At 40.2% G+C, this 22,859-nt stretch overlaps 1 protein-coding gene across 4 annotated transcripts in view; it reads left to right on the forward strand.

Moving 5' to 3' along the window:
* The window catches only part of SUSD1 (sushi domain containing 1), a 130,802-nt gene that overhangs the window by 68,523 nt on the left and 39,420 nt on the right, over positions 1-22,859 (forward strand). For all 4 annotated transcript variants that reach the window (XM_059141773.1, XM_059141774.1, XM_059141772.1 and 1 more), the window contains exon 10: positions 2,558-2,750. In XM_059141773.1, the coding sequence (XP_058997756.1) occupies positions 2,558-2,750 (193 nt within the window). The remainder of the gene's footprint in view (positions 1-2,557; positions 2,751-22,859) is intronic.

Consider the following 22,859-nt stretch of genomic DNA (forward strand, 5'->3'; position numbering starts at 1 on the left):
TCTTATTTGTTAGCCTCAGTAAATTTTTGGAAATGAGCTATAGTTAATCAAGCAGACCTATACAGAAAGACCAAGCAGTTCTCTGAAGCTCTATTTATAGTAGGGGAAGTTGGAAACGATGTAAATGTTCATGTGGGTATTTGGCTATGTAAACAAGCCCACGTTCATCTGCTAGAACCTTCTGCGGATGCAGAGTATGTTCTTCCTCACAGTGAGTTGCAGTTGCTGCTGTTGACCAGGATTCCTGTGGAAATGGTCTCTGTTTCTCCTATTACTTCACCCTTTATCTGTCTCTCCTTCCTAGGATTCCCTTCCTCTACCGATTCCTTAAGTCTAATTACCATCAAGGTTGTGTGTTGCCCATTCTCTTGTCATTCTGTACCCTTCTTTGGGCCATGTTATCCAATCTCTTTACTTCCTTCACTGTCTCTATGCTGTTAAGTCCTAAATCTTTTCCCCAGACCTCATCTGTTCTATAAGTTCTAGGCCCACACTCCCTGATTAACTTTTTGTGTTCTTTTTTGCACTGTCTTCACGTATGGGACTCTCCTACCAGCAGTGTCCTTTCCCTTACCCTACCTGCCTGACTTCTGTTTATCTATAAGGCCCAGGACAGTCATCTCCCCTGGTGGGCAGGTTTCAGCGACCTTCTGCCCTGAACACTGTTCCCGCCATCTGAATTGCTTGTCCTGTCTGCAGCTCACCTGGTTAATGCTCATTTCTCCTCGGGTCCAAATTTAGATAGGGCAGCTTTTCTTGACCCCCAAAGAGGAGGGTTAGGTGTCCCTCCTGAGTGCCCCTACTGCCTCACGTACTCTAGGACTTACCCTGGGTATTTTGTTTGCCTGGATACTCATCTGTGAGTTCCTTGAGGTTAGGGCTTGTACTTTGCCATTGTATACCCAACACTGTATACTCTGTATATCTATTTACAGAATGAATTAAAACAGAGAAAAAAAGAACTTCACTATATATATATATATTTTTTTTTTAAAGATTTTATTTATTTGAGAGAGAGACAGTGAGAGAGAGCATGAGCGAGGAGACGGTTAGAGAGAAAAGCAGACTCCCCGTGGAGCTGGGAGCCCAATGAGGGACTCGATCCCGGGACTCTAGGATCATGACCTGAGCTGAAGGCAGTCGTCCAACCAACTGAGCCACCCAGGCGTCCCAACAATATATTTTTAAATAAAACAACTTTACTGTAAAATTGTGCATACAGTATGATTTAAATATGTGATCAGAAAGTTATATTTTGTTTGTAGACTAAACCACGTGGAGTTTAGGATGAGACTGAGTCTGTAGAAAGACTTCCTGCCTCATTGTGAGGTTTTTTCCAGAAGATGGCAGCAGCCCGAATGTAGACCTGATGAAGCCAAATATCTGGGTGGACCCAGAGAATGGTGAAACTGAGAATGGGTGAAACTGAGAACAGAGGGGCAAGGGCATGGAGGGTGTCAAGCAAGAGAATAATTGAAGTGATAGGGTACCTGGGAGAGCTGGGGAAGACCGGGATGGAGGTGGTAGAATACAGGTAGAAGATCTCGAGCGAGGATGCCTTGCAGGGGTTTCTTGAGAGAAATCAGGTGTAATGGATGAGTGGTCCAGTGGGATAGGAGATTGTGAGATCTTAGAGCAGCTCTGAGGATGGCACAGCCTGGGAGGTGGCTGTGGCTATGAGTAGCTAAAGTGGAGCAGAAGAGCTTCATAGCATTGAGCTCAGAATCTCTGAGGCCAAGTTTCGATGGCGTGTCCATAAAGACCTTCAGGTTACCCAAGAGAATGCTAGGAACTGGGGGAGAGTGGAAACTCCCAATGAGCCAGGTCTTGGATGACTGCGGAAGAATGGCAGTGATGAGGAGGGATAGAGGGCAGCCATAGCCAGGGACTTGAGCATCAAAGCAAATGCTAAACACCAAGATGTCCAGCGGTAGTGCATGGATTGGCTCGGGGTTCATCATATTACTTCCGGGACCTTCACATGTTTTTTCCCTCGTAAGTTCCTACATTATACATGCATCTTGGGTTGGCAGTGGATAGAGTGTTAGAGGTTAACACCATGCATGATGGATCAATGGGCCAGAAACTCAAAGACTCTCTTACCAGAGTTCTACTAGGAAGGACCAAGTGAAGTACCCTTGTACAGTTGCTTTGAAAGCACAATTGGGAAGAGTCCTCATGAAGTTCAAATATTCTGTTTTGTGAGGTGTATCAATGGATTCTTTTTGAATGAAAAGAAGAGAATTTTGCCCGGTGGCTCCAGTGCTATCTTCTTTACCTGGGAGGGCATCGTTATCTTAGAATAGCCTACATTTTGTTCATTTGAGATGCCGTGATATATTCTCAGCTTTGTCATGTAGCTGGTGGAGGGGCAGGGGACATTGAACAGGACAGGGAGGGTAGGTTGTAAAGTCCATCCCCAAGTTAGCTTGGTGTTGTATTAGAAGTAATTCCAATAGAATGAACCTTCTTGCTTTATTTCTGTTTTGCTTATAATCTAGATATCTGTAAGCCAACAGAAAATTTAATGCAATGCTTTCTTTTCATCTCACGACAGTTTCAAGTTCTGGGTCAAAGGTGGTACCTGAATAATTTTTATCATGCAACATCATTTAACTTCACAACAAGGGAGCGAACTCCAGTGGTATGTTTAGACCTGTACCCAGCAACTGATTACACAGTGAATGTCACTCTCCTGGGATCTTCTGAGCAGCAGTCAGTGCAAATAACGATGACAACCGCACCAGCAGGTGGGTGTACGTGTCTCTTTTGTGTCTCAGGACACGTGAAATAACGTGCATTGCACAACGTGGGGGAACATGAAAAATGCTCATCTGGGAGTCAGGAGACTTGTGTTCCAGTTCTAATGACACCCAACTTTTCTCTGGGTTTCACGGTGCCTGAATCGTACCATCTATTCCCTTCCCCACAGGGGTTCTAGCTCATAGCGGGTAGGCACCAAGAATGGACCATTTTATTTAGGGCTCCCTGCTAGTGATGGATTGAAAAGGCCTCCTATCTCTTACTTTGGTTTAAGATCGCTGAACCCCCAGGGTAGTCATTATGGACAACCAGAACCAAATTCCTGGGGATCAGTGATGTGAGCCTCACTGTGGTGTCACTGGCGAGACAAAGAGGCCTTATGACTGGACCATGTTTGAGCCCATGAACCTGACATAGAGAACAGTGGCCTCATGAAGGTCAGGCTTCCTAGAAAGGGCATGTGGCCTTGTGAGGAAGCCAGATAGAGGCGAGCTGTATGAACTCCATAGTTCTGGTTAGTAGGAAGAAACACAGGATTTTTTTATTCTTGAGTCCTTTGGGTATAGCAGGCAAATTTACAGGCAACCAAGTAGAGAGGCTGCTCCCTCTGAAGGAAGGCAGTTAAATAGGTTAGGTCCTGCTCCTGTCTTCCTGATGCTTCTCTCCCATATTCATCATTGTTCTGAGAAAAGAAAAAAGCAGAATTATGTGATGGTTGCCCAACACTGTGATCTTAAGAAATGTCACTAAAGTATACACTCAAAAGTGGTTAATTTTATGTTGTGTGACCTTCAGCTCCATTTTTAAAAAACAGCCAATGAATTAGCTATGTTCTTCTTGGCTCCCAGACCACAGTTACCTCCTGACTGATCTTTACATGACATAACACAAGTAAATTGTTTAGAATAGCTCCCAGCACATAATAATGATGATGACAATGATACCTATGTTTATTGAGTACTAAGTATGTGCCAGGCACTGTTCAAAGTGCCCTCTTTGGGTTAGTATCCAAAATATATATAAAAAAACTTATAAAACTCAACACCCCAAAACCAAATAAACCAATTAAACAATGGACAGAAGTTCATGAACAGACATTTTTCCGAAGAAGACATGCAGATGGCACATTGAAAGATGTACCACGTCACTCATCATCATGCAATGCAGATCAAAAGCACAGTGACATGCCACCTCATTCCTGTCAGAATGGCTAAAATCAACAACGCAAGAAACAACAGGTGTTGGCGCCCCTGGGTGGCTCAGTGGGTGGCTTCTGCCTTCAACTCAGGTCATGATCTCAGGGTCTTGGGATCGAGTCCCGCATCGGGCTCCCTGCTTAGCGAGGAGCCTGCTTCCTCCTCTCTCTGCCTGCCTCTCTGCCTACTTGTGATCTCTCTCTCTGTCAAATAAATAAATAAAATCTTACAAAAACAATCTGAGGAGTTTGAAGGGGGGGGTGGGAGGTCGGGGTACCAGGTGGTGGGTATTATAGAGGGCACAGATTGCATGGAGCACTGGGTGTGGTGAAAAAATAATGAATACTGTTATGCTGAAAATAAATAAATTTAATAAAAAAAATCTTACAAAAAAAAAAAAAAAAAGAAACAACAGGTGTTGGAGAAGATGTAGAGAAAGGGGAACCCTCTTGCACTGCTGGTGGGAATGCAAAGTAGTACAGGCAGTTCGGAGAAAAGTTTGGAGGTTCCTCATAAAGTTAAAAATAGAACCATGCCAAAATAAATAAATAAATAAATAAATAAATAAATAAATAAAATAGAACTACGCTACATCCAGAAATCCCACTACTAGGTATTTACCCAAAGAATGCAAGGACACTAATTCAAAGGGATACATGCATCCTGGTGTTTATAGCATTATTTACAATAGTCAAATTATGGAAGTAGACCAAGTGTCCATCCCTGTTGAATGGATAAAGAAGGTGTGGAGATAACACACACACACACACATACATACACATGTATATGTATATATGTATATAAATATATATATGTAATATATATTATTTATATATATTTGTATATATATATAAAATATATATTACTTATATATATTTATATACATATATACATATACATGTATATACATGTGTATATATATAATATATATTATATATATACAAATATATATAATATATATTATATATATATACAAATATATATATTTATATATATATATATATATTTAGAGTGAGCAAAAAAATAAAGAACAAAACAGAAACAAAACCAAAACCAATGTGTCCTCTTTGAATCAACTCAGATCTACCAAGCCTTCTGAGGAAGGCATTGCTGTTATTCCCATTTTATAGACAAAGATCATGAGATCTTAAATTAAACAATTTATCCAGGATCACATACTTAGTGATTTGAACACGGGATGATGTGACCCTGGCCCCACAGCCTTCATTTTTAATGTACTTCTGCTGCTTCTCACTAATTATTAGGTATTTCAAAGAAAAAAGCAAAATTATATTCTCAGAACCCAATGCATAGTTTGTCCTGACCCACCTGACTTTTGCCAACCTTGGACTGTGAGCAAAAACTTCAAACGCCATGGATGCATAAATGCATTCATAGAATAAATGTTTCTTTCTTTCCTACTCTGTGTCAAGCAGGTTCTGATGGCTGACATTGTGGTAGCAATAAAGCAGTCCCAGCTGACATGGCGTTGGAGTTTTGGGGGGTCGTGGTGGAGAGAGATAAATAAGTAGGGAAATAAATCCCATGTTAGGTGGCAAAGAAAACATGGCAAAGGGAGTGATAACTGGTGGTCAGGGAAAGCCTCTATTTAAATATATATTATATATGTTATATTTAGGCCTCTCTCTCTATATAAATATATATATGATATATAAAATATATTTATTTATATTTTATTTAAATTCTTTTAATTAACATATACTATGGTATTAGTTTCAGAGATAGAACTTAGTGATTCATCAGTTGCATTCCAGTGCTCATTCCATCATGTGCCCTCCTTAATGCCCATCATCCTGAACCCCCGCCCCTTCAGCAACCCTCAGTTTGTTTCCTAGGGTTAAGAGCTTCTTATGGTTTGTCTCCCTTCTGATTTCATCTTACTTTATTTTACTTTCCTTTCGCGGATGATCCTCTGTTTTATTTCTTAAATTCCATATATCAGTCACATCATATGATAATTGTCTTTCTTTGATTGACTTATTTTGCTTAGCCTAATACCCTCTAGTTCTTTCCACATGGTTGCAAGTTATTTCTTTTTTGATGGCTGAGTAATATTCCTGTGTGTGTGCATGCGTGTGTGTGTGTACACCATATCTTCTTTATCCATTCATCTGTTGATGGACATCTGAGCTCTTTCCATAATTTAGCAATTTTGGACATTGCTGCTATAAACATTGGGGTGCAGCTGCCCCTTTAGGTCACCATGTTTGTATCTTTTGGGTAATACCTACTAGTACAATTGCTGGGCCATAGGGTAGCTCTAATTTTAACTTTTTGAAGAACCTCCATACTATTTTCCAGAGTAGCTACACCAGCTTATTTCCCCACCAGCTGTATAAGTGGGTTCCCCTTTCTCTGTATCCTCAATGTCTGTTGTTTCCTGACTTGTTAATTTAGCCATTCTGACTGGTGTGAGGTTGCTTCTCATTGTGGTTTTTATTTGCACTTCCCTGATGATGAGTAATGTTGAGCATTTTTTCATGTGTCTTTTGGCCATTTGTATGTCTTCTTTGAAGGAATGTCTGTTCATGTCTCCTGGAAGGCCTCTCTTAGAAAGTGACATTTGGGCACAGATCTGGAGGAAGTGAGGGAATAAGCCATGCACAGGGAGGATACCAAGTGACATGGTCTTGAGAGAGGCATGTCCTTGGCATGTTCTAGGAACATCGAGGAAGTTAGGATGGCTGGAGCAAAGTGAGCTGGAGAAAGTGGTAGGAGATGGGGTCTAAACTGTAGCTTGAATATCAATAAGGGTCCCTTACAACCTGGATCCTGAATTACCAGTGCTAAGTATAATCTGGCATGTGATATTTCAGCCTCTCTAGATTACCAAGCTACTTGGTGTCCACCGCCTATGAATTTGAACTAAGTTTGGGAAGTGATCTCTTCTCATAAGTTACTGGGATCTGTGTGACACTAGTCTTGCCATATGTTTTGCAGGGAGGGAAATTTTCTTCCCTTGAAAATTTTAAGACTTTGCCATGGTGGCTCTGGGTCTTTCTTGGTGCCCATCCCAAGGATTTAGAACCTTTCCATTTTCACTTCTCCTTCAATCCCTGTTCCTATCCACCGGTCACCACAGCTGAAGCTCTTCATCTCTAGTGGAAGAGCCTCCTTGCTGTGGGCAGGAGGCTCCCCGTTATAGTGAGAGGAGTAGTAGTAGGAAGTCTTCGAGAGAATTGCGCTGTCTTACATGCCTCCTTCACTGTCCCAATTTTCTGCTTTTTTCTCTCAATTTCTCTGCCCCCAGAAAGATCCCAAGAATTGTTTTAGTTCTGAGCTTCTGGGATTCTTATCTGAATGCCTTGTCTCTGCGTGCCACTTCCTGCTTTGGAGTTCTCACATTTGACTCCTGGAGAAATACTCTCAGTGGATCCTTAAGCTTCTCTGAGTTTCTGGAACTGGTGCTTTCGCTGGCCGAGTGACGTCCAGGAAGTGCCTTAGGTTAGTGGATTTCCACCCAAGCCCCACCTTTCCTTAGAACTGACTTTTAAGACTCAGCTGCCTGGGCTGCTTTGTTGGGCACCGCAACATCCCTTCTGGCCACCATATCCGTTTTCTGCATCGGGTAAGCCTCCAGGGCCCAGCTCCCTCTGATGATTCCCACTGGAAGCTTTGCACCTGCCACCTCCCTCATTTCTGTTCCTTTTCTATCCCCAGGTCTGGCCAATTCCTTTTGCTAGGTATTAGGACTTTCCTGCCCTATATTTGGTTTTTGTTTTCACACTTAGATTTTTGTTCTCCTAACATTGTACTTTGGATTCAGCCAGGGGAGTCTCCGTGGAGAAAGAATGATGCCAGGGAGTTCTGGATCTGCTGCCATCCTCCAGGGTTCAAAGAAATTTTGCCCACATTTCATTTCATTAGAAGGTGTATGATTCTATTCAGTTCGGCCTCTAACCCAGGGGGAGGTCTAATCAATTGTCATTCTCTTCGGATCCTCCTTCAGGCACCTCTGTTTTTCTGTTCCTTCTTTCTCAAGTTCTAACTCCCTGCATCTCCCAGGCAGGCTTCCTTCAAGCCAGTGCTGTACCTGCTACAAGAACAGCACTGAAACTAATTTAACGATGCTTGAAGAATTCTCCTCTGATTTTTCTAGCCATTCTCTTCTTAAATGTGTCCACATTTTCTGAAACTGTGTAGCATGACAGCTGCAGTTCCAGAGGGCTGCCCCATTAATGCTGACTCCTGTGTCTCTATTTAAAACTTTCAGAAGACCTTTCTTGAGAGAATGATACCTGGATCTGGGCACCTGTTGCGGGAACTGTCCTCTTAGTCTGTCCTCCATAATAGTCCTGTAACTCTTCTCTTTGATGATTTTGAGCCACTTTCCCCGAACCTAGTAAATATCCCTATTGTTCAGGGGCTCTTTAGAGTAATTACATTTGGATATATTTTCTTTTCCTTATCATATTTTTTTTCTAGCTGGGCCAATAGGATTTCAAATTTTCTTCTCCTTGATGTGATTTCCTTCACTCTATTTCATTCTCTCCTAGTCTTGCTCTCTGTGCAGGTCCCAGGAAGCAAGAATCTGCATCTTGTTTGGGCAGTGACCTATGATATATGAACTCTACCCACTAGGAGATGTGACCAAGGCGTGGGAGTCACCTCCCAGTCAGATTACAGATACTGTTCCTCCTTGAGGATTAGTGAATAGGGAGTGGAGAGAGGCCGCGATCGTGTTTTCCTCTGTGACATGGGAAGGCAGGTAACGAACAACCTTGAACACGTTTGAGCAAGGTAATTGGCTTCCGCAGTATTAGAGGGTTGAACGGGAAAGTTCTTCTCTAGTTCTAGGAGTCTATGTCAGGAAAACAGTTCTGGGTTTCTTCAAATCCATTTATTTCAACATCAAATTTCTTTTTTTTTCTTTTTTTTAAAGATTTTATTTATTTATTTGATAGAGAGAGATCACAAGTAGGCAGAGAGGCAGGCAGAGAGAGAGGAGGAAGCAGGCTCCCTGCTGAGCAGAGAGCCCGATGCGGGACTCGATCCCAGGACCCTGAGATCATGACCTGAGCCGAAGGCAGCGGCTTAACCCACTGAGCCACCCAGGCGCCCTCAACATCAAATTTCTTGACCAGTTTATTTACCATCATCCTTTCATCTCTCCAATTTTGTATTCCTATTGAGATATAAAACTTATTCATAGGGTAGGAGTTTCATTATTATTTATGTCAAACATTTTTCTTGATTAATAGTTTCTTTTTATTTTGTTTATGGTGTTTTTGACATATAAAAGTTTTAGATTCTATGTAGTCAATACTATTGATCTTTTCCTTTGTGATTTATTATATTAATACTAAGTGTAGAATTTTCAAAACACAAGAGTACTTATTTATGTCCCATCTTTTTTTAAAGTGATCTGCATGGGTATAGCAAATAAAATAAGTTAGATCTGTAAGCTAAAGAAGAATGAGGAGCACCTGGGTGACTCAGTAGTTTAAGTATCTGCCTTTGGGTCAGGTCATGATCCCATGGGGGGTCCTGAGATCGAGCCTCACATCCGGCTCCCTGCTCAAGGGAAGCCTGCTTCTCCCTCTACCTGTTACTCCCCCTCCTGTGCTCGCTTGCTCTGACAAATAAATAAATAAAATCTCTTAAAAAAGAAAGAATAAAAAGAAAAAAAAAACCTTAAAAAATAAAGAAGAATGAAAACAAAGGGACATAAAAAAAGATGCAGAAGTAAGGTTAAGAATAATCCATATTCTTATAACTTATTTATCTTTGCATTAGTGGCTCACAAATTTAGTTTTCATTTTTGATCCATCCTGTCAGAAAGGGTGCCATGACATTGCCTTAAGGTTATAACCAAGCGGTGTTTCTCAGGGGAAGTACAGTTTTTATCGACAATGTGATTAGATAGGAATTTTTTTTATTCCAGAGAGAATTCATAGGTAGTACAATGTATGAGCAGCATTTTATGAGGATTTTTTAAAAAGATTTTATTTATTTATTTGACAGACAGAGATCACAAGTAGGCAGAGAGGCAGGCAGAGAGAGAGAGGAGGAAGCAGGCTCCCTGCTCAGCAGAGAGTCCGATGTAGGGGTCGATTCCAGGACCCTGAGATCATGACCTGAGCCAAAGGCAGAGGTTTAACCCACTGAGCCTCCCAGGCACCCCATTTTATGAGGATTTTTATGAGGCTTATTGCCCTGAGCGTGACTCATTACATTGCAGGAAAGGGTGCAGTGGATAAGGAAAGAGGCCTTAAAAACTCCTGTCCTCTGTTGATCTGGCTTGATACAAGAATAGAATTAAATTATTGTGGGTTATTTGGAGGAATGACTGGCATCCACGTTTCCTAAATATTGGTTCTCTCAACTCAGATCTTATAAGTGGTAGGTGTCACTGGGGTTGGGATTGTTCTCTCTACCCAGTACCCAGGGAGCAGCTGTTCTGTGTTGAATGAAAGGACCTGTGCCTCAGTAGAAGGCTGCCCATGTCTGTTAGAAGGTTCAGCCCATGCAGCTGAATCAAGGGAATCGTTTGGATTTTCCCTGCACAGGGGCTCCTGGGTGGCTCAGTCGGTTAAGCGTCTGCCTTCAGCTCAGGTCATGATCCTAGGGTCCTGGGATGGAGCCCCACACCAGGCTCCTTGCTCAGTGGGAAATCCTGCTTCTCCCTCTGCCTGCTGCTCCCCCTTCTTGTGCATGCTCTCTCTCTCTCTCTCTCTCTCTCTCTCTCTCTCTCTCTGGGATATAAATAAATAAAATCTTCAAAAATGAAAAAAAAAAGTAAATTTGTCCTGCACAGAATGAATGATTGAACGCCCCCCCCCAATTTCTCTCCATATAATATGATGACATACTTTTAGCAAGCAAGTTTTATGGTAATTGTAACGAGATACCAAATTTGTCTTAAGAAAAATCTCAACAAAGTAACAGTAAAACTCCTGACTTTGAACACTATTATATCCTCTTGTTCCTTCTAAGATAAACTGTTTGCAAAATGTACATCACGGGCAACTAAAGGATAGTACAATGATACCACTGTTTATAGAACAGTTATAAAAATAGTGACTTTGTGTTCAAAACAATTGATTCTTAGCCATTCTTTCTGACACTGTTTTCCCTTGCCAAGTCAACTGTCTATTTAGACTGCTCCTAATTAGGATTTTAAAAACTCTGTCATTTAGGAATAAGAGGTATCTTGTTTTTCTGTTCTCTCTAAGCAGAGGATTACATGCATTTACTTCTAAAGTAGTGTTGGTACATTTTTTTTTTTAAAGATTTTATTTATTTATTTGACACAGAGAGATCACAAGTAGGCAGAGGGGCAGGCAGAGGGAGAGGAGGAAGCAGGCTCCCCGCAGAGCAGAGAGCCCGATGTGGGGCTCGATCCTAGGACCCTGGGATCATGACCTGAGCCGAAGGCAGAGGCTTTAACCCACTGAACCACCCAGGCACCCTGGTACATTTTTTTTTTTTTTTTAAATCATTCGGGGGAAACAGAGTAATCTTCCCTCCATCACCTGGTGGAAAACAGTGACCGTCACAGTGGTTTATGTTGCAGGTCTTCTGACAGCACGCCTGATTTGAGATCTGTGTCGACCTTAGAAAACTTCCACCCCCCAACTGATTCCTGTTTACAGAATTGAAGTCCAAAGAAAAGATAATAAAAAGACCATAAAAATTTTAACATTGTTTCTGACCGTTTTCTACAAACTGATAAATATCATAACAGTATTCTGTGGTAGAAGAGTTACGTCTGAAGTCTTTCTGCTTCTTTTATAAGCCATCAGTCGGAAACACTTATACTTACAACTGGTCAAGCCCAAAAATGGCATTTATTTTTCATGGGATACCCAAGCATTTGTAATATGCCCAAATGGGCATATTGTGGGCAGTAAATGGTTGTGTCTTTTTTAAGGTAACACAATGACATGGTAGGTCCAGCTAGGCAGTATGATACCCATGGAGTAGATAAAGATGAATAAGTTATTTAGAATTGGAACCCTTCACTAAATGGGTCCTAAATGGTTTTGGAGGAAGTGGATTCATGTTGTTACTCTTTTTGGAACTACCCTATATTCCAGTCATGTATACACAGAGAGACTCTAAGACTGCCATCTTGTAGGCTGAAATCAGGGAAAAGATCACGTTAACTCCTTAGTCCAAAATATCCATTAATACAGTACAAAGGAAAGCTAACTACAATATATTCTTTTAAATTTCTGGGGCGCCTGGGTGGCTCAGTGGTTAAGCCGCTGCCTTCGGCTCAGGTCATGATCTCAGGGTCCTGGGATCGAGTCCCGCATCGGGCTCTCTGCTCAGCAGGGAGCCTGCTTCCTCCTCTCTCTCTCTCTGCCTGCCTCTCTGCCTACTTGTGATTTCTCTCTGTCAAATAAATAAATAAAAATTAAAAAAAAAAAAATAAATTTCTTTTCCTTGTAATTTTTAAATTTTGATACGATTTCACATGTCTCTTTCTGTCTTTCTCTCTCTTGATCCTCCCCCCCATTTTCTCTCTTTCCCTGAAATAAATCCCACTTGGTTATAGTGTGTTTGTTTCTTCTCTGGGGTTAGATTCTCTTCACTAATACTTTCTTTGGTATTCTTGCATCAATATTCATAAGTAATATTATAGTTTTATCTCTATCAGATTGTATCATCTTTAATGTATCATCTTTATCAGATTTAAGCATTAATATTTTCCTTATTTCATAAAAAGATTTTGAAATGTTTCCTTCTTTATTATGCCCTTCATTGTTTTAAAGGTTTTCTTCATTATTACAATTCACATAGCATTTGGACTTTCTGATCTCCAATGGTTAGGTAGAATTTCCCCACAAAACAGCCCAGGCATGGGAGCTTTTCTGGTGGGGGAGTTCCTTGATAACTTTCTCAGGTTTTTTTCCCCCTATGGAAAATGATCTGTTAACTTTTAAAGTCTAGTGGGGTCAGTTTAGCAAACCGTTTTCTTAGGAATTACCCATTTTCTCTGTGTATTTAAATTTATTTGCAGAGTGGCCCATGAAATACTTACATTTAACTTTTTGAATTTTCTTCCATTTCAGTGATTATTTCTCCTTTTACTTGTATTTTCTTCTTTTTTTCTAGATTAAGTTAGCTAGAAGGTCATCTATTTTATTAGTATTTTCAAAAAGCCATGGTTTTATTCTGTAATTGGACCCCCTGTTATCTTCCCCCTCCACATCAAGGATTAGCCAGCTATCACTGCTGGTGGTCCACATCTGGCCCATCACCTGTTTCTATAATAAACTTGCATTGGACACTAAAGGCTAAGTCGTTTGTTTACATAATGTCTGTGGCTGCTTTTGTGCTACAAAGACAGAGTCGAATAGTGTGACAGAACAGGCTGAGAAGGTTTTTACTAAAATAGTTACTTTCTGACCCTCTACAGAAGAAAGTCTGTGACCCTTGCTCAACTATATCATTAATTTCTGCTTCTATATTTATTATTTTCTGGATGAGCTTTCTCAGATTTACAGTGGGCCCTTTCAGCACTTATATTTGATCTTTTTATTTCTGTAGACTTATCCTGGATTATAGTTTTAAATATTAATTCGGTTTTGATGTTTTTCTTCTTTAGAGACTGTAATTATACATATGTTGGATCTTTGATTATATTCCTTTTCAGCAACTTGATTTTTGCTTCCTTTTTCTTCTTTTTAATATCATTTTTATTCTTTTTGGTTGTTTTCCTGTATTTCTTCAATTTTCCTCAATTTTTTATTCTAATCTATCCTTCTTTGGGTACTATGACATTTTGACTTTTTTTCTGATATGAATTTGTCTTTTCCTTTTGTTTGTTTCCTGAACTCAGTCACTTCTGTTTCATTTCCTGCCTGTTTTGTGTCCATTTCTGTTCTTAGTTTTTGAATTTCTGACTCAAGGTGTTTTCCTTATACCCCACTATGCTTATTTGAGGATATTTATTTCAGTTTATTGTGTTACAGAGCTACTGGTGTGTGTGTGTGTGTGTGTATGTGTGTGTGTGTGTGTGTTTAATTCTTGTTTAGGTATTATTAAAAAATGTAGAGTTTTTCACAAAGTGAGATGTTTTGATTATCATCTTGGCTGGCTTTCTTTCCTTCTTCCTTTTTTTAATCTTTTCTCTTTCTATCTTTCTTTTCAATGAACACTTCTTTTTTTTTTTTTTTAAGATTTTATTTATTTATTTGACAGAGAGAGATCACAAGCAGATGGAGAGGCAGGCAGAGAGAGAGAGAGAGGGAAGCAGGCTCCCCGCCGAGCAGAGAGCCCGATGCGGGACTCGATCCCAGGACCCTGAGATCATGACCTGAGCCGAAGGCAGCGGCTTAACCCACTGAGCCACCCAGGCGCCCCTGAACACTTCTTTTATATATGAATTCCATAGAATTGATAGTTTAGAATGGTTAATAATATTTCTAGGTTAAGAATGCCCTCTTCTGTCATTTAATGAAGTACAGTTCCTTTAAAGGATATTTTGGTTTTCGGGGAGAGAAGGAAAGAATGGTATATTCTTTTATTTTGGGGTTCTCTCTTGCTTTGTAGGCGATTGCATTCCCCTCTTGCTTCTTTTCCCCATCAGTACTTAGTCTCCACAGAATACCAGTTCTTTCCACTTAGTCACCTGCTTTCCCAGAAACAATGCCTTTCTCATACGACTACCTTAAGCCTCCTAGACTTTCATCCTTTGCTTGTAGTCAGTACCCTGGTATACCAGATCTTCTTTTCAGTCTTTCCATGCTGCAGGTGGAATTTCTCTTTCTGGGAGTGAGTCAAGCACATGTTCAGACCCTTTTGTTTCCCTCTTCTCTTTCCCATGCTCTTCTAGTGCCCTCTGACAGTGACTTGTGGGAGGTTGAGAAACAGCTTTGCTAGAACTTGGTATTTATTCTTCCATTAAAAGGCAATTTAAATTTTCTTATATTCTCTGTCTTTTGGTTATGATGACAGCACTGGTTTTATGTTGATGTATTTGTTCTTGTTGATCTGAAGAGTGTTGTGGGAAATACTCTTGAAAGATTTGGATTTAACCCACCACCACCATCCTTGAACAAATTGCAGCGCTAATCTGGAATAATTGAAGGGCTAACTTTTCTACCCCCGTATCTTTGTACACGCTATGTCCTCCACCTGAAATCCCCTCCCCATTTTTCTTCAGTTCTTAATATTCCCTTCATCCCCTCTTCCACAGTCTGTCCAACTGAAAATAGGTCTTCTTTCTGAATTCTTATACCCTGCTTCAGGACAAAGTGTAGAAGCAATAATAGCTTGGCACAGTTACTCTGGAGTCAGGCTATCTAATTCAAATCTCAGATCTCTTGTTATCTGTGTGCCTTTGGGCAAATTACTTAACCTTTATGTGACTAAGTTGCTTTAACTGTAAAATGGGAATAACAGTGCCTGTGTCAGGGGTTTCTTGCGAAACTAAGTGGGTTATAGGGAACCAGCACAGTACCCAAGGCACAATTAGCATCTACAAAATGTTAAATGTTACCTAAATTTACTTTATTACAGATGTTATATATGCGCTTGTGTTTTTGTTATACTGACAGAAGGTGTAACTCCTTTTCTAGAATAAATACATAGTAAGGGCTGAACCATGCCTTATACGGAGCACTTGTATTTCATTGAGTTACTATGCTCTCAGTCGCTCAGTTTCCTCCTTATTGCTGCTTGTTTACATTGAAACAACCAGGAGTGCTGTGCCTGCCATCGCCCAGGACATGAAGAGGGCTGAGATGAGCGAGACATGAGTGAGGCATCAGTCTCTCCTCTCAAGGAGCTCTTGGTTCAGTGGGGCGATACGATCAATAATAATATAGCGCATAATGTGTAATTGTAGTACTTGAAGGGGCAGTGGGAGCCCAGAGGAAGTAATGATCGGCTTTGGACAGACTTGCTCCAGACATGAGCGAAGCAGAAACAAAATTTCAAATAACTCCATGAACCAAGAGCCAGCTTTTTTCTTCTCAGAGGCATTCTCACAAGTCTGGTTTTTCAGCTTCAGGATTCTGGATGAGATGGGCCTTCTGGGTGAGGAAAGGAGAGAAAGAGGAGGCAGAGTGACCCTCTAAAAGTGAGCCGGGGAAGGAATATCTGTATGGGGGACAGGGCGTGTACTTTTAGTGAGCCGGGGAAGGAATATCTGTATGGGGGACAGGGCGTGTACTTTTTGTAGCGAAGGGTCAGAGAGCAGGGCAGGAATGGATTTAGGACTAGCTCTGTCGGGGATCCTTTTCTCCCCAGCGAACATATCAGGGGTTCGAGCTGCCTGTGGTTCAAACCATAACTCCCCAGTGAAGTGGGAGGGGAAGAGACTTAGGGTGAGAGTTGCTTTCCCACCAAGAGGGAACTGAATTTAACCAGTGAGATGGTTTTATTTAATCGCTCTAACACATTCTCAGTAGGCATGGTATCACCCCTAGGAGGCAAAATCACTCACAAAGGGGCAAAAATTGGTTCTTAAGGGGCAAGAAAATATTCTTTTTATATATAGATAAACATATAGTACACAAGAAACATAGAACATATTGGGGGTATTGACATTTTATAAAAGGTGAGAGATTGGGGGGGGGGGAAATGTTTTGAAAGTCTTCTTGGGGGACTGTAATGATAAAAGATTGAGAAACTCTGTTGTAACTTTGTAATAGGTACCAGTACCTGGTTATGGCCTCTTCCAATATTTTTAATACAGTTTTTTTCTTGCTGTTCTCATTAGTCCTTTCAAAGAATCTTAGCAGTAATTGCTTTCTCTTCTGTGAGTGTGACAAGGTGATTCCTGCATCTGGGATGTCGACCTTGGAGCTCCCTCTTAGCCCTTATCCTCCATTCTTGGTGACTCACTCACACTCCTCAGTTCTTGGCTCGCAAACCATCTCCGCAGGGAGCTTTCCCTGGCCATGATTTCTATCCCCCTGCAATGCTTTTGTTCATTCTTTCCCAGCGCCACGAGATTATATTTTTTATTTATATGTTTACTTACTTATTTTCTGCCTTTTTCACAAGGATGAGTTCCCTGACATTCAGGGACTTTTTTTTTTTTTTAAAGATTTTATTTATTTATTTGACACAGAGAGAGAGATCACAGCTAGGCAGAGAGGCAGGCAGAGAGAGAGGGGGAAGCAGGCTCCCTGCCGAACAGAGAGCCCGATGCGGGGCTCGATCCCAGGACCCTGAGATCATGACCTGAGCTGAAGGCAGAGGCTTTAACCCACTGAGCCACCCAGGTGCCCCCATTCAGGGGCTTTTTCCCCCCGCACTTTGTTCTTAGCCCCCAAAGCATGCTGGTGCATGGTAAGCACTTCCTCAGTCACTGAATGAACATGTGAACTTAACGTGTTCCAGGAAGGTTCACTTTTGAGTCTTTCCATTCATGGATGTGGCATTTCTCTATTGTTTTCTTTCCTGTCTTTTGTAGAAAAAAAATATCTTCATAAGTCTCGGACATTTCTAGTTTGATTTCTTTCTATTCTCTTTCTGTTCTACTTATTTGAAGTTTGTGTGTGGTTTCTTTTCTCGTGGCCAGGGACCTTTTCATTTCATTTCATTTTTTAAAAGTTCTAATTTTAATTTTAGTTCGTTAACAGTTTTAGTTAGTTACAGTTTACAATACAGTGATCCAGCAATTCTATACGCATCAGCCAGGGCTCATCACCTATTTCCCTCATGCCCCCCCCCCCCCAACTCCCCTCTGGTAACCATCAATTTGTTTTCTGTAGTTAAGAATCTGTTTCGTGGGGCGCCTGGGTGACTCAGTAGGTTAAGCCTCTGCCTTCGGCTCAGGTCATGATCTCTGGGTCCTGGGATCCAGCCCCACATCGGGCTCTCTGCTCGGCAGGGAGCCTGCTTACTTCTCTCTCTCTCTCTGCCTGCCTCTCTGCCTACTTGTGATCTCTCTGTGTTAAATAAATAAATAAAATCTTTTAAAATAAGAATCCGTTTTTTGATTTGTTTCTCTCTCTTTCTTTTCCCTTTGCTCATTTGTTGTTTCTTAAATTCCACACAGGAGTGAAATCCTATGGTATTTGTTTCTCTGATTGGTTTATTTTGCTCAGCATAATACACTCTAGCTCCACCCATGTCGTCACCAATGGCAAGATTTCATTCATTTTTTTTTAAAAGATTTTATTATTTATTTAACAGAGAGAAACACAGCGAGAGAGGGAACACAAGCAGGGGGAGCAGGAGAGGGAGAAGCAGGCTTCTCGCTGAGCAGGAAGCCCATCGGGCAGGGCTTGATCCCAGGACACTGGAATCATGACCCAAGCTGAAGGCAGTTGCTTAACGACTGAGCCACCCAGGCATCCCAAGATTTCATTCATTTTTATGGCCGAGTAATAATCCATTGTGTATATACACCACATCTTCTTTATCCATTCATCAATGGGTGGACAGTTGGCCTGCTTCCATAATTTGGCTGTTGTAGGTAATGCTACTATAAACATAGGGATGCACGCATCCCCTTGAATTAGTGTTTTTGTTTTCTTTTGGTAAATACCAGTAGTGTGATTGCTGGATCCTAAGGTAGTTTTTTAACTTTTGAGGAACCTTCATACAGTTTTCCACAGTGGCTGCACCCATGTGCATTCCCAACAACAGTGCATGAGTGTTCCTTTTTCTTCATATCCTCCCCAACAACAAAACTGTTGTTTCTTGTGTTGCTGATTTTAGCCCTTCTGACAGATGTAATGTGATATTTTGTTGTGGTTTTGATTTGCATTTCCCTGATGTAAGTGAAGTGATGATGAACATCTTTTCATGTGTCTATTTGCCATCTGTATTTCTTCTTTGTGGAAATATCTGTTCATGTCTTCTGCCCATTTTTAAATTGGATTATTTGGTTTTGGGGTGTTGGGTTTTATAAGTTCTTTTTATATTTTGGATACTAACCCTTTACTGGATATGTCATTTGCAACTATCTTCTCCCATTCTGTAAGTTGCCTTTTAGTTTTGTTGTTTCCTTCGCTGCGAAGCAGCTTTTTATTTTGATGTAGTCCCAGTAGTTTATTTTTTGCCTTTGTCTCTCTTGCCTCAGGAGACATTTTAGAAAAAAGTTGCAACAGCCAATGTCAAAAAGGTTGCTGCCTGTGTTCTCCTCTAGGATTTTGATGGTTTCATGTCTTCCATTCCCTTTGAATTTATTCATTTTTAATTTTATAAAATTTTAAATATTTTTTTAAAGATTATATTCATTTATTTGACAGAGAGAGAGAGAGAGAGAGATCACAAGCAGGCAGAGAGGCAGACAGAGAGAGAGGAGGAAGCAGGCTCCCCGCCAGAAGAGAGCCCGATGCAGGGCTTGATCCCAGGACCTGAGATCACGACCTGAGCCAAAGGCAGAGGCTTTAACCCACTGAGTCACCCAGGTGCCCCAAATTTTAAATACTTTTATAAATTCTTTTTTACATTTTTAATTTTAATTTTAGTTTTTATTATTGTTTTAGTAAAGTGGTCCTGTTTCTTTCTTATGCATGTTGCTATCCAATTTTTCCAACACAATTTGTTGAAGAGACTGTCCTTTTCCCATTGTAGATTCTTTCCTCCTTTGTCAAAGTTGAATTGACCATAAAATTGTGGGTTTAATTCTGGGTATTCTATTCAGTTCCATTGATCTCTGCATCCATTTTTGGCCAATATCATAGAAGTCTGGAATTGTGATGGCTCCAGCTTTGCTTTTCTTTTTCAAGATTGCTTTGGCTATTTGGGGTCTTTTGTGGTTCCATGCAAATTTTCGAATTGTCCTAGTTCTGTGAAAACTGCTGTTGGCATTTTGTTGGGGTTCCATTAAATGTGTAGATCCTTTGGGTAGAATAGACATTTTGATGATATTTGTTCTTCCAATCCATGAGCATGGAATGTCTTTCCATTTCTTTGTGTTAACTTACATTTTTTAAAAGAGATTTTATTTATTTATTTGACAGACAGCGATCACAAGTAGGCAGAGAGGCAGGCAGAGGGAGAGGGGGAAGCAGGCTCCCTGCTGAGCAGAGAGCCCGATGTGGGGCTCCATCCCAGGACCCTGAGATCATGACCTGAGCTGAAGGCAGAGGCTTAACCCACTGAGCCACCCAGGTGCCCCAACTTATATTTTTTTCATCAGTATTTTCTGGTTTTCAGAGTACAAGTCTTTCACCTCTTCGGTTAGGTTTATTCCTAGGTATCTAGTTATTTTTGGTGCAATTATCAATGGGATAGTTTTCTTAATCTCTTTCTGCTGCTTCATTATTGGTGTATAGAAATGTAACTGATTTCCGTACATTGATTTTTGCAACTTTACTTAGTTTGTTGATCTGTTCTAACAGTTTTATTGGTGGAGTCTTTAAGGTTTTCTATATATAGTATTATGCCATCTGAAAATAGTGAAAGTTTTACTTCTTCCTTACCAGTTTGGATGCTTAATATTTCTTTTTGTTGTCTGATTGCTGTGACTAGGATTTCCAGTACTGTATTGAATAAAAGTGTTGAGAGTGGGCATCCTTGTCTTGTTCCTAACCTCAAGGGAAAGGCTCTCAGTGTTTTTCCATTAAGGATGATGTTAGCTGTGAGTTTTTCATATAAGGCCTTTACTAAGTTGAGGTATGTTCCCTCTAGGCCTTTGTTGAGGATTTTTGTCATGAAAGGACATATTTGTCAAATACTTTTTCTGCATCTATTGAAGTGATCATATGATTCTTATTCTTTCTCTTATTGATGTGATGTATCACATCAATTGATATTTGACTATTGAACCATGCTTGCATGTTGGGCATGAATCCCCCTTGATTGTGGTGAATGACTATTTTAATGTATTCTTGGATTCAGTTTGCTAGTGTTTTGTTGAGGATTTTGTATCTATGTTCATCAGGGATATTGGCCTATAGTTGTCTTTCTTTTGTGGTGTCGTTATCCAGTTTTTATCAGGATGGTACTGGCCTCATAGAATGAATTTGGAAGTTTTCCTTACTTTTCTACTTTTTGGAAGAGTTTGAGAAGAATAGGTATTAATTTGTTTTTAAATATTTGGTAGAATTTACCTATGACATCAGCCGGTCCTGGATTTTCATTTGTTGGGAGCTTTTTGATTACTGATTCAATTTTGTGGCTGGTTATTGGTCTGTTCAAATTTTGGTTTTATTCCTGTTTCAAGTTGTGGTAGTTTACATATTTTTAGGGATTCATCCATTTCTTCTAGGTTGTCCAATTTATTGGCGTATAGTTTTTCATAAATTTCTCTTCCACCTGTTTGTATTTCTGTGATGTTGGCTGTGCCTTCTGTGCTTTCTGGATCTGGATCTTGTTACTTCTCCTCTCTCTCTCATTTGTGATTTTATTTATTTAAGTCTTTTCTTCTTTTTTTTTTTTTTTTTTTTTGCCTTGATAAATCTGGCTAGAGGTTTATCAATTTTGTTTTGTTTTGTTTAAAGAACCAGCTCTTGGTTTCATTGATCTGTTCTATTGTGAGGGTTTTTGGTTGTTTTTCTATCATTTATTTCTGCTCTCATCTTTATTTTAAAATTTTTTTGAGAGAGAATGAGAGAGCAAGAGAAAAAGAGAGAGAGAGAGAACATGCATGGGCAGGGCGGGGAGGCAGAGGAAGAGGGAGAGAGAGAGAGAATCTTAAGCAGGATCCATACTGAGCATGGAATCTGACATGGGGCTCAATCTCAGAACCCTAAGATCATGACCTGCGCCGAAATCAAAAGTCAGACACTTAACCAACTGAGCTACCTAAGTGCCCTGTGCTCTCATATTTATTTCCTTCTTTCTGCTGGTTTTAGGTTTTTTGGTTGTTCTTTTTCTAGCTCCTTTAGGTATAAGGTATTAGTTTGTTTATGTGAGGTTTTTCTTGTAGGTCTGTATTGCTATACATTTCCCGCTTAGAATTGCTTTGACTGCATCCCAAGGTTTTGGATCTTTTTTCATTTTCATTTGTTTCCATGTGCTTTTTATTTCTTCCTTTATTTCCTTGTTGACCCATTCATTGTTTAGTACCATGTTATTTAACCTCGATTCATTTGTGGTCTTTCCAGATTTTTTCTTATTTTTTCTTATGACTTATAGTTTCCTAGTGTTGTGATCAGAAAAGATGCATGGTATCACTTCAGTGTTTTTGAGTTCATTGAGGCTGGTTATGTGGCCTAATATGCCATCTGTTCTGGAGAATGTTCACTTGCAAAGAATGTGTACTCTGTTGTTTTAGGATGGACTGTTCTGAATATATCTGTTAAATCCTTCTCTTCCAGTATGTCAATCAGAGCCACTGTTTCTTTGTTGATTTTCTATTTAGATGATCTGTCTGTTGATGTAAGTGGACTGTTAAAGCCCTTTACTGTTACTGTTACTTTTACTATTATTATTACTGATTAGCTCCTTTATGTCTGTTAGTAACTGTTTCATGTATTTGGGTGCTCCCATGTTGAGTGCATAAATATTTACAGTTGTTATATCTTCTTGTTTGTCCCCTTTATTATTATATAGTTTCCTTCTTTGTCTCTTATTATAGTCTTTGTTTTAAAGTCTATTTTGTCTGATTTAAATATTGCTACTCCAGCTTTCTTTTGATATCCATTTGTATGATAGATGTTTCTCCATCCCTTTACTTTCAATCTGTAGCTGTCTTTAGGTGTGAAATGAATCTCTTGCAGGCACCATATAGATTTAAAAAAATTCATTCTGTCACCCTATGTCTTTTGATTAGAGTGTTTAGTCTATTTACATTCAAAGTAATTATTATTATTTTTTAAAGATTTTATTTATTTATTTGACAGACAGAGATCACAAGTAGACAGAGGCAGGGAGATAGAGAGGAAGGGAAGCAGGCCCGCCGCTGAGCAGAGAGCCCGATGTGGGGCTCGATCCCAGGACCCTGAGATCATGACCCGAGCTGAAGGCAGCGGCTTAACCCACTGAGCCACCCAGGCGCCCCCAAAGTAATTATTGAAA

The sequence above is a fragment of the Mustela lutreola genome, chromosome 12 (genome assembly GCF_030435805.1).
Source record: "Mustela lutreola isolate mMusLut2 chromosome 12, mMusLut2.pri, whole genome shotgun sequence".
Taxonomy (NCBI): domain Eukaryota; kingdom Metazoa; phylum Chordata; class Mammalia; order Carnivora; family Mustelidae; genus Mustela; species Mustela lutreola.